The sequence below is a fragment of the Diachasmimorpha longicaudata genome, chromosome 5 (genome assembly GCF_034640455.1).
Source record: "Diachasmimorpha longicaudata isolate KC_UGA_2023 chromosome 5, iyDiaLong2, whole genome shotgun sequence".
Classification (NCBI taxonomy): Eukaryota; Metazoa; Arthropoda; class Insecta; order Hymenoptera; family Braconidae; genus Diachasmimorpha; species Diachasmimorpha longicaudata.
The window spans coordinates 7,912,103-7,925,133 of NC_087229.1; the positions used below are offsets into that span (position 1 = coordinate 7,912,103).

A 13,031-nucleotide genomic window follows, 5' to 3' on the forward strand; every position below is an offset into this window, starting at 1 on the left:
TGTTAAGCTAACATTTCTGGGGATTAATCGAAAATATTCACCTCAAAATCGACTTACCCCCCTTCCCCCCCATTTACTGAATGAAAATTCAACGATTATCTCGGGAATAAAAAAAAATCCATCGACTCCCACAACCAAATTCTCATTAAAAAAATTAACAATCCAAACAACACTCACCAAAGGGAGGGGGGAGGGCTAGAAATTTCTGTCTCGTCACGCCCATGTTTGCGAAGCAATCAAACCCAATCATTAGCCCCACATATCCAGCGCCAAGTCCATGCGTACATTCGGTTAATATCGTTCATGAATCAACACATCTCAGCCCTCACACAGACCTAAAAAAAAAAAAAATATGTAACTCGGGGATAAGTGAAATGAAGGTGATCAGAGAGGCGACCAGAAGCCTCAGACTCGTGGACAGGAAGTCGAGCTAATCAGGGGTAGTGAGTGGCAAACAGGGGCGCGGTTAGCGTCACCTCAGTTGCGGATAGTTGTCTTTGTCTATCCCCGAGGGATTCCCGAACGTGGACGCTTCCGTTGTTGATAATTGTCGGAAGTCGTCGCACCATCAAGGACAAAGCTACTCCCCTCCCTGCCACTCCACCCGCTAATCGTCCTAATGACCATAATTTAATTAAATAAAATTCATCATCACTCTATTAATCTCAATACCCGTATGACCAACCTGGGTATAATAACTAGGCTACTGACGTACCTCATGTGAACCCCTGATGGATCGAATGGCCGATAATACCGAGTTAACAATTACCCTCACTCAGGAAAATTTACGTCTGATATGAGAAAATTAATTGTTTATTTATTATGAGCTTGAGGGAAATTGAAATATTAGTAGAAATGTGTGGCATATTAATAAATTATTAATATGCATCTGAAATCATTGTTATCAATTTTATTTCAATAACGACAAAGGGAATTTCAAATAATCTATTCAATTAAATTTCAATTAATCTTCAATATCACTACGATATCCATTCAATGTTGTTTTTCCTCGTTTGAAATTAGACACTTAAAAATAACCACAATATATCTCCCCTGCCCAGCATTCTTTCATTAACCCCCCATCCTGAGGGTGAGACAATTTTTTTTCCCTCTTCACGGTGTCAGGGCAGGACACGCCGGGAGACTAATAACGAGGATGAAGAGAGGAAAAAAAAATGAGAGGCAACGAAGCAGGGTGATAATAATAAGGCGGCGGTAATTCGCAGTTTGACGAGCGAGTTACACCACTTTTGACTTCTTCCGTGAGCTTTCTTTGTTCAGAATTTTTATTTGATTCGTACTTTCTTCCCGCCACAGTCATTCCCACGACGATGGGGGCCTGGGATATCTCCCTCGTGTACCACACGGGGTCAATTAAAAAGTGAGATGAGTATTTTTCGTGTAAATTTGTAATAATTACTTTTTCTAGGGACGGTAAAAGGTTTTGGGGTCTGAATTTTATTCTCCAAGATTTAAAGATTTATACATTCTAGCTAGATGATCTTTGTTATCTGGTGAATATCTGGAAAATAAAAGAACGAGTAGATTCTCATAAAAACCTCTCTTGTAACGAAAAATAAATTCCACAAAAATTTTCGGGAAAATTGTTCCATTGCTTCCAGATTTAGAGATATTAATCAATAGCGAGGCTGAAGAGCAACCAACTCACCTCGTACCACTTCACCCCAGATTTAATAATAATTAATAGAACAATAACATAAAGTGGAAATGTCGAAAAAATAATAATTACAGCTTTATTTCATTCTTCCCATAAAACATTCCCGGGCTTCTTCCTCCGTGAATGAATGAAAACACATGAATGGAGTGAGAAACAGAGTAATCAAGACTAAAAATTAAAACTATCGTGCGAAATCGAGAATACGAGTTAATTCAACCGGAATTGTCGTGAATAAACGCAATTGCGCGCCACATCCTGATGACGTTAATTTTGCCAAATTAATGGTTACACACATAGCGAATACATCTGAACATATTAGATGCATGTATTGGTCAGAGTTTTGGTTAGTATTCGGATGAGATACTATTATTAGAGGATGTGAGTAAAGTGGAAAGACAGCGCTGAATGGCTTCTGTTGGCTGGGGCTTAATTAAAATGAGGAACAAGTCCCAATTCGCGAGGTGAAATGGACACTGCACTGGGCGCCACAAACAGGGGTTAAACCGTGTGTTTCCATAAACTGCCCTCGAGGAAGCATTGTCGTACACGGGGTAGCAACACACGTATACGGCTGAGCCTTTACCCCTTTCCTCCCCCGCCCCCCGGCCCCTCTCGTTCTCTTGCCAGGCTCGATGGTCTGCAACCGCGGTCGTTATTAACTGACCAGTCCGAACGAGACACGGGGGACGAGAGGGCCAGAGTTTCCAACGGTCTCCAGGTTATATTTGAAAGGATTGATGGAGTCGGGAGAATGTGTCTGACCAGTTACTACTTCACTACTGTCTCCGGCCGTTAAATTAATCTGAACGTTGGCGAAAAATAACTGGCGAATTGCGGAGCGAAATGATTTTATTTAATTTCTGAAATTAATATCTTGGATAGGTAATTTTATCTGATGTCGTGGACCAGTTTTATTGTATTTTTTTTTAATGAAAAATGAAGGCGGATTAAGTTCTTTTATATTGGGTAGTGTGAATGCGATAATGAAACGACGAATTCACACGCAACATTTAGATTTTATCTGATAACCGCACCTGTGTAGCACAAATAGTACAATAATCTATGATGTCACCTCTAAATGAACAATTATTTCGGTTTGTATAATCAACGCGCGACGTTTTTTTTGAAATAAAACGTTTTGAGAAAACTCGACTAATTATTTAATTAATCCAAACGTCGCTGAATATTTATAGAGGCCTGGAATATTTCTGTTGAATTGAAATAAAAAAATCTAGTCAATTAAAATGAGATCTAGTAAAATCCTTCCACAACTCCTCACGAATATTCCAAAAACGGATGTTTCCCTACACGAGCTCCTCGACAATGTACCACCCTCCCAAGATGATATAAAGTACAGAACAATTTTTTCTCGAATTAATTTCCCAGCGCAATAACAATTTACTAATATTCATCTGCTCAATCAATCAATCTTTCCCGACTCAGAACGAAAGAAATTGACTATGAATCAAGTCCTCCTTTATCACGTGGTGTGAATATGCTAACGAAACGACACCTCCCCACGCAAAGTCCAACTTCAATCGAGCAACCCCATCTCCGCATACCAAACTCCCACCCCAGAAATGATTTCTGTCCCCTCAATCAATTTCCATCCGGAATATTTAAATTTTTTAATACAACATTTCTCTAAAAAGTTTTCACTCCGCAGATATTCAACTCATCTCCCCCTTCCCCGTCGCCATCCCGGCCCCGGAAAATGTATCGTCCTCGCGGGACCGCAGTTGGGGCGCTCGTGACGCTCGACTCGAAAGGAGGAAAAAAAAAAAAAAAAGAGAACGTTGGAGAAAAAATTGCGAATGAAATTGAATCGAATCGGCTGCTGCCAAGAGCAAGTTTATACGACCGAGATAGGAGACGTTGGCGTGTCGACGGGCAATTCGTTCCAAGGATATACCCTGGAACATTGTAAGGTGGAAATGGGGTGGCCAGAGGTGGGGTAGGAACTGGCCATACGAGGTGGCCCAGCGCCTCGCGCTAAACCAGAGTGCGCCACATGCGAAGGCGTAACTCGGAGAAAGATGTGCGCAAGAGGATCGAGTCACGCTCGTCTCTGGGGATTGAGTCGGGACAACGAGCGTGAACCACCCGGGTGTGTTCGTCCCCTGAGCTTTACTTTAACCTCTCCCTCCCCCCCCTCCTCGCCACCCCGGTTCAAACCCGGACTCACCCACCCCCTTCAACTCCGGACATTGTGGATTCTCATTTGTAATTGCATAAAATCTGATGTATTACGCCCATGGGCTAATTAGCCAGTGCTACCCGGCATTCGTCTAACGTGCCCTGATTTTATCACTTATTCTGAATCCTCGATCCTTATTAGCAGTTCAGTTGTATAGAGGATTTATTTTTTCTGTAGTTTATTGTTTCATGCAACGGACAAATACGTTGGGGGTAGTTTTTCCCTGAACGGCACTCGAAAACTTTGTTTTTTTATTCTTCAAATATTTTAGGGAAACCCCAATTTTTTCACACATTCATTATTACATTTATTTTGACCCCATGGCCGTCTCAATCGTCATTCTCCGCGCCCCCCACCCCCCAGTATTTAATTCCAGAATGAATCAACGTCACCCATTCCTCCCCAAAACCAAATATTCACAGAGTCAAAAATGCGCTCTTCATTCCTTTCCCTCGTCCTTTTCTAGGCGTTCCTCCCTCCCCCCACCCCAAAAAAAAAGTCCATACCATCAAATAATTTCCAGTACCATGAACAAGACATACATTACACCAAGGCAATCAATTATCCTCAGTACGTCAAGATTCTTCCTCAACAAAAATGAATTAATTCTCCTCCATCCTCCTCCACCATTTATCCTCCTCACCGCCCCCAATTCCACCCTCACATATGCTATTCTATACACCACCACAAGCAACTTCTGTTTAAAGCCTCAATTCTATCTCCCCGGGTAAAGTGAGAAGAGTCAGTGGAGTTGTCGGGGTGGGGAAAAAGCAGCCGACGATGAAAATGGGATTGAAAACCACCGGACTAATCTTCCACTCACCCTCCCACCCCGTCGTAATATTTGCACGCTAAACTCCGCCATGCTTCACCCACCGCGTATGTACCCGATGAGTTCCACTCGGGCTTGAGAAAAACATACGGGTATGGGTAAGGGTGCATATCCATATTTTTTTTTTTCCCTCCTCTTCAGGTATATGTATACGTTACGCCCACGGCCATTTAAATAAATGTTTAATCTCGCCCCCTTGTTTCTGTCGTTTGTATATTTTTTTTTTTGCCTGTCGAAATGCGTTTGAGAGAAGGACAGTAAAGGGTGAGATATAGGATAAATAGGAATGAAGGAGGAGAAGGGCGGGCAGGACGGGCGGGGGAGGAGGAAGAGGAGGAAGGGGAGGAATATGGAAAAGAGGTGGGAGAGAGAAAAAAAAAGGTCAAAAGCAGTCAAGTAAAAAAGCAATCGAGTCTGTGCAGCGTTGCGGTTGCGCTCTTTTTCCTCTCCTCTTACTCTGCCCATTTAACCTCTGCATTGCAAATTCCACCCCCTCTTTTTCAGCTAGTGTATAACAGGAGGGTGGGGAGGGGAGGAATAAGGGCCATGAGGAGTGGAGGCAGGGACTGTTATTTTAACGAAATATCTTTAAACGGGTCGTAGTGGAGGGCTAGACCCCCTTCCTCAACGCTATCACCGCCGCCAGCGACGTTCACGTTCAGGGTCTCTCTCTCTCTCTCTATCACGCTCTTGGTGATTCCAGATGTGCATTAGGGTGGGAGTGAGGGAGCAAGGGAGATGGAGAGAGAGGCAGCCAGAAGGCAGAGACTCCGGGGATACGGGAAACTGGGAAAACGGCGGCGGCCGTGAGATGAAAGGATACCTAGTTACGGAATGAGGGCTTCCCCCGTTTAAGGGATTACCGGCCGCCCGTTATTCAAATGTATGCTAAATGCATGGGATGCACGATAGCCTTATCAAACTCCAGCCTGTGAATACACCCGTCCGCTGGATCCTCTAGGTCTGGAGAGCGGCAGTTGGAGAGGTTGGGTCAGGGAATGAAGAATTTTTTTGTATAAATTAGTGTGGAAAATTGGGGCATCATTGGAGGGGGGAGTGGCGAAACTGATGGGGTAAATCTGGGAGAATTGATTGATCCATCGACCCAGGAAGCTCATCTTCCGCTCCCATTGCGTAATATCAATTTCTGAGATGAAGTATTTCGGAATTTTTTCACGAGAATTGACCGGAAGTGGAATGAAAGGTTTATTTACTGGAAATTGTCAAGAGCTTGGGGAAAATTTTATTGGAAACATTTGTCAATTTACGGTTCTCGACGATGCTCATAAACAAATATTCATTGGTGTCCTTCTCACCGAAAAAAAGTGCGAAAAAATAAGGCAAAAAATAAGAATCGCTCATTAAGCATAGAACGATTTAATGAAGATGACCTCATGAAGAACCTCCACGTCGGAGTTTTACCACGTCCACGCTAAGCGGATTCTCACGGTAATAGCCAGGCCCGCGAGTCAAGTGGCGTGAATTGTCGGCAATTGTTTCCGAAATCCCGCGCAGATGCCCCTGCAACAGTGAATGCGACAGAGAAACTCCACAAAAAGTCCAAACAAGAGTGAAGCGGAGACGGATAAAAAATAGACCAAATGTGCAAGAAACCCGGGTGAAAAAAAAAAACATCATCCACGATATGTCAATGTGTGTAAGTGTAAAGGATGAATTGTCGCGCGTAGATCCACTCATTTGAGTGTCTTCAATGGACTGCAGTTGATAAAACGGTGCAACCGTGTGCTGATCCTGATGTGTGAATCACTCGGCACAATTACGACAATTACCGAGGCCCCAACCGAGCCACTATTCGCGTTCATACCCACATTGACGTTCCCACGCCCTCTACCCATTCGCACGCATTCGTCGCGCAAATCTTGATTCTTAAACTGTGCAAACTCTTGAGGAGGATGGAGAAGAGGGACTGGATGGAGGAGGTTTAGAGTGCAATGAGTGTCATACTGCACTCGCACCCGGAACCTCTATCCTCTCTTGCGCTGATTCATTCCTATCATTTTACTTCTCGTGACTCTGATAATCAACTTTAATGGGTTAAGGAGATCCTCTTGATTTTTTTACATTGTTGAAGATTCGAAAATTGTTCTTTCCTACAATTTTCGATTATTATTTCGTCCTCAGGATTTTTTCAATCTATCATTGATTTGTTTGGGGCGACAAAAAAATTTCCAGAAAATTGTTGACAAATTATTTGCAGTTATTTGAAAAATAACGTAAAGTGCAATTTTCTGGTGGTGCATAGATTTTTATGATGCGTCTTCGACAGTTGTGAGATAGATTTTATTTGGCCCTTGAGGGGGTAGCGATCGAGGAAGGCCAGAACTATACATTTCCCGCGGTAAAAAACACTTTGCGTACTCGTATTAAAATATACGAGTAGAATTTCGACTGGATTTCTCTCAAACATTGTGTCAAGTTCCCGGCAATTATTCACTATAAAATAGTTACTCGTCAAAATTAATAAATCCTCGATTATTTTATAAAATGATCGGTGCCGAATATTTTTATTTACGGAATTCCGTGAAGGGCGACCTAAATAATTGCTAAGGAATATGATTATTTACCCTGAAGATTAGTATCTAATTACCAAAATCACTGAATATATTATTAACGATAAAATTCATCCCCCTGCCCTGAAACACCCCCGGCGCTGTACTAGGGTGAAATCATTGGTACAGAAATCAATTCGCATCCCTCTCCCAAGAGATTTGACATTTGACACCTTGTAAGCTCTTCCAGCAATACAGTTAGTGAATATCTTTCCCTCCTTCCCACCCCATTCGCCGATTGGCTGATTATGATCTCGCTAATCCCAGGGCCAACGAACGTGCGGCCCTCGCACAAACTCAAGACCACCCCGGCGTGATTGCCGAGCTTTTCAGCAAATAATATGGCCCACACGAACGCATGATATATTCTGACTTATTTTTTTTCTCCAGTATATTTGATTTAATTGAGTAATTTCGTCAACTAAAAATTTAAGTTCAGAGAAATCTGACTGCGCGAGAATTATAAAAGTTAATCTACTCAACTGATGAAGAAAAAAACATTCTATTCAATATAAACTAGACAATAATCGATGGAGATTTTTCTCATCTTGAGATTATTATTTCTGTATTTTGTCGCTATAAATTTTGTTAAAAATATAAAAAATATCCACCCAACGACATTTTTTAAACTATTGAACCCCCCTCAGCTCGAAAAATCGTCATCGCTTCTTCAAAATTCACGGATGAGTATTGTTTAATGATTTTATTTTTACTCAAATGATCTAAAACAAGACTTTTTCCACCCTGGCTCCATCGACACCAATGAGAATTCTCCCCGTACTTTTCTCCACGTGCAAAAATAATATAAAGATCAAAGTAACAAAAATAGTCACCATGAAACCACAATCAAAATGCTAATCGTCTCCAACAAGGTGTAAGTCGATAGAAATTGGATGTAAGGGTGTGAAGGGAGTGCAGAATGAGTTTATTACCAGTGTGAACGGTATCGCTCAAGAGCATTACCGTGGATTACGCGAGAACAGTGAGTGGGGTTGGAGTACTGTAACGATAGAGACGGACGAACCACTGGATAAAAGAGAAGTAGTAAAAGGCAGTGTGTGGACTGACGGGGAGACCCCCGTCGGCTCTGTGAGTCTTGACAAAACACCGGGGCGCTTACTGGGGTCTTCCGTAAATATTATTACTGTTGCCCCACCGGCAATTTCACTTGCCATATGTCGATGTAGTCGTTGCTCTTTTACGGAATTGACTATTCTATTCATTCACACATTTATTGCGAATAAATTTGGAACGGAACAATTTATCGAGTGAATAACGAGAGTAGATTCCTTTCAAATTTTTCTATATTTCTATAATCTCTACCTAAATAGATTATCTATATACATATATATGATATTTTTCCCTATATTATATTTTCCGGTCGATAGGAACACAAAATATTGACTCTTTCGCAAATACGAGTTTGTGGATGGAAAATTTACTTTTGCAACAACTTCGTCAGTTGCATAAACGGAATAAAAATGGGAATAAAAATTAAGAATATTTAATCTAACACTCAACCGAGATTTCGCATAAAAAAAATACAATGAGAAATGCAGGTGGAGGCGCCCAGCCGCCGACACGTGTCCCAGATTACATCAATTACACGGCCAATTTCAAGTACATCAATTACACGATTCTGAATCAGAAGATCCTTGAAATATTCACCCCCCTTACCGCCTGGAAAATGCAAATTCTCCCCCTCCCTGTTCAAAAATCCCGGAGTATTATCGCCGGAGCAGTAACAGAGACGTTAAATATAAACGACATCGGCGAACTACCCTGTACCGGGAGATTTATCGTACGTAGAGAATCGAAGGGGCGGTGCTACCAATTCCTCCCTCCTCCTCATCCCCCCTGGCAAATTGTGTATCCGATGGACCTCGTCGAATGGAGACATTACGATCTACTGTAGCACGTAGAAACATGTGTGCGTTGGGATACACGTGTAGTTGTCCACCTTGACTGTGTGAAAACGAACAAGTGTTGAAAATCAGGTGCATTCATAATGCATAGGTCGGGTTTTCGGGTGCCCTCTACCCTATAGAGAACTCGGATACGTATACGTGGCATGAACAATCAATTCGTTACGGCGCATAGATGAGGAAAAAAAAAATAGGGGAAAAATTCTAGTTCATGTTTGTTGATTCAGCGGAGGAAAGACAAATGTCTGAATGTCGCATGCGTTTTGAAGACATATTTCAGAGCTTAAAAAATAATAAAAAAAATTTTCCAGGGATATTGTAATTGGATAGAGTCCAGGTTAAAGGACAAGGGTAGGGAAAAAAATTCACCAAAAGAGAGTGAGAAAAAAATAGTGGAAACAAATGAAGGGAAAGGGTAAAATGGTTAACTCAGGAAAAGAGGTATAGTTCTCGGAGAGGTTAAAGTATCGAAATTGTCTGGAGCAAGTGGAAAGAGACAAGGGGTCGAAAAGGGGTGTAAAACAATTAGCGACTCTAGCTGTCCTCATCCCTCGTATCGAGGGCTTGTCTACGCCCCGACTATTAGTATAATCGCTGACGGAGGGGGGTTTGAACGCGGCTCACTCTTCCTGCCACTGACTAACCCTCCCTGGGTCGCGTTAGTTCACTTTAATTCTTACCGAGTTAAAGCCACCGGTTCTACTCAACCCACCCTCTTGATGCCACCTCCGGTGTGCCCCAGGACTCCACTTGTACTTAACTCCTTGCATCCCTCTCACTTCCTCATCCTCACCCTCTTTGGTATTTAACGAGACTGAAGTGAGAAACTGTCGTTTGGAGATGACTGTTTTCATTATCAGTATCATCGATAATGAAAACAGTCAACAAATTCTTCGTAGTAAAAATTTTTAAGGGTTGCATTTTGAGGGAATTGCTTCGGGGATATAATCAAAGCAGGATGAATCAGAATGGATAACACAATGTACGTAAAATAAAAACAAAAATACTTTCTCGTCGATTCTGATTCTCCTACATTTATTGGATATTCGTGGATTTACAGATGTTTTTCCCCCGGGTGTTTCCATCAAGCGTAAAGGTAGCGAGGCGTAAGAATCGTAACGCAACAGAGCAAACAATGCTCCCGGATCCTGGCAGGTTGATCCTCTTTGAGTAATGTTGAAATCTGGGGCGTTCCTGGGAAAGTCCAGATGACCCCCTTCCGGAAAAAATGAACCCTCGCATACAAACGCACTTCAATGTGTCGAGTATTTATTATTAGCAATCCTTGAGCAGTGTATCCATGAATAAGGGTATCAGCCCTGAATGTAACCGCAATGGGACAATAATTGCCCTGTCATTAACGCCGACATTGACTGATTTCCTTTGTCCGAGGGAAAATTGTCGCAATTGATCGCTACAACAATGATCTTAGTAACACGGGCTTCAGTGACGCCAAGATGTCCACCAATAACAGTCAACAAAATGGCGGACGTGAGGTTATACGATACACCACGCTAACAAATTACTCGAAGAACAAACATTTTGAAAGTTACGCACTTTTTCACTGAACGTTCCCGACTTTTGAGAGAAAGATTTTAAATTTTTTCCGGAAATTTCACTGAAAAAGTCCGTAACTGTTCTGTCATTTGGACCGAATATTGTTTTAACTGTCAGATTACGGAACCGTCACGTAATTTTTCAAGAATTACTCTCTCCGTGTATGAAATTGAAACTTGCATTTGAGATAAGCAACGGGTATAGGTAATAGAAGATGTGATAATTTAGTATGCACAGTTTATTTGAATTTTATTGGTAACTCGGTTGTCACAGAGGTATCGTCCGTGGGGTAAGAGTTACGTCGGAAAGAGTCAACATGGGGGATGCAGCGGGGATGGGATAAAGAAAGAGCTGGAGGATGAGCCATATACGTTGAAGGAAAAAAAAAAACGTAAAGAGGATGAGTGAGGGAGGAACGGAGGTTGTACCACAGGGGGGTGCCTCTTCGCTTTATCGGATCGGAGAGACGACGCCTCTTCTACCGTTTCCCGTTTCCCCGAGGGGACACTTCCGCCCGACCAATATCACCTCACTCCCGGCCGGTTCCAATATCTCTCTAAGTTCCCGACCGACCATGAATAAACTATTTTCGACTTTGAATATCTGAGCGACCCTTTTTTTTGTCCGTTCCGCTGGAAACGGGGGAGTCATCTGAGGATAGTGTAGAGTAAGTGTATGCAAAGATGTCAGAATGGGGGGATGGGGGAGAAATGACACTTAGAGTTAAATTAGAAAGATGGAGGGAAAGACGCATTGGATGGTAAATGTGGAGTGACGAATTTTTTTGTAGAGGTTTAAGGGTTGAATCGTCCACTGGCGTGATGCGCGCGCAGGGAGGTGAGGTATCGCCGCCATCGCGGATAACCTCACTGATGATAGCGAAATCAAGCCAAAATGGCGAGCAATATGACGTCATAAGATTGATAAGAGACGAATAGGAAAAGAACAAGGGGGAAAACAATTAGATTTTACGGTCAAAAATTTAAGAAAAAAAAATGAAAGTATTATTTATTTTGTTTGGAGCGCAGTAATTAAAAAAATGGGGAATCAGATGCAAAATCATAGCAAAGGAGATTCAAATTTGACAATTAAATTTGAAAATTTGGCGACCAATCGAAGATTTTCGACGAGAAACGAGTGACATCACGCGAGTGTTCGTCAACACTTAACGATGATATCTGTTGACTGTAATTACCCTCAAACCCCGAAATATATCCCCATATCTCGTGATACCTGAAGATAAAGGGTCTCTCGAGATGATCCCAGTACTCCCCATGATGAGATTCGTAATCCGACACTGTCTCTCATGACAATGTGCGTTTCGGAGGGTTTTTGCCGTTCCTTCCAACCCCCCAATGGTAGGATACAGGTAGAAAATGGCCTCTCGTGACAACGGGCTCAGGGGGAGAGGGTAGTGGAGAATCTAGCGATGATTCTGTGAAATACGCGAGCCTAGCCAACCGCGAATATCCTTGATTAAACGGGAGAAAAAACACTCCCGAGATACACTCCGCGAGCCTTTGCTTGGAGAGACACTGTGTGCACACTATACACAAACTCATTTTATCTCCCTATTCTAACCGTACTTTTCTTCTTTTTTTTTCTAACGAAGTGGCATTTCAACTGCTATGCCTCGACGGTTGAGTTTTCCCGCGCGGAATTGGATTGGTTGTACTTGTATGTGATAAAAAAAAAGGGTGGAAAAAATGAATAGAACTTTTTTGAGAGTAGATGTATCATGAAAGGCACAGTTATCTCCAGCGAAAATTACGCATTCAGTCTCTTCATTATTGTTTATGATTTTTTTTCTAACAGCTATATTATCTAATCAGGACGATAAAATCACATCAAATCACAATACATACAACCCGCATGTATCCACATATATTTTAGAGCCAGTGCATGAAATGGCTCTCCAACTTCAATAATTAATAGCACCAACAATTTTAAGACATTGAAATGACAAACATTATTTTGCCAGTTGGATAATTACTCTTAGATTATCACGATGACCAACAAAAATATTAAAAATGTCACAAGAGTGACTCAACGATTTTCCATTTCACCCCTGAATGTTCATAAAGAAGTGAAAGTGCAGGAATTAAGACGTGTCACGCCTAGATATTGTCCTCACTCGGACAAACAAGCCCTAAATACAGCACAATACGCGGTCTAGATCGTTTTGTCGTTGTCAGAGGGGAAAGGACGGAATGAAGTAACACCCCTTCGATTCAATTCTGGGTTACGCAAAGGGGAACAGGGGGTTAATCGT

General features: G+C 42.1%; 1 protein-coding gene across 3 annotated transcripts in view; it reads right to left on the reverse strand.

Annotated features, from left to right (window-relative positions):
• LOC135162509 (zinc finger protein Gfi-1b-like) overlaps positions 1-13,031 on the reverse strand; it is a 40,744-nt gene that overhangs the window by 27,168 nt on the left and 545 nt on the right. Inside the window, exon 2 of one of the 3 annotated variants that reach the window (XM_064121087.1) lies at positions 178-335. The exons of 1 other annotated variant lie outside the window; for it this stretch is intronic. In XM_064121087.1, coding sequence (XP_063977157.1) covers positions 178-250 — 73 coding nt within the window. In that variant the 5' untranslated portion in view covers positions 251-335. Of the gene's footprint in view, positions 1-177; positions 336-13,031 lie in introns of those variants that run through there. One more of the 3 variants, XM_064121086.1, reaches the window with a different exon arrangement.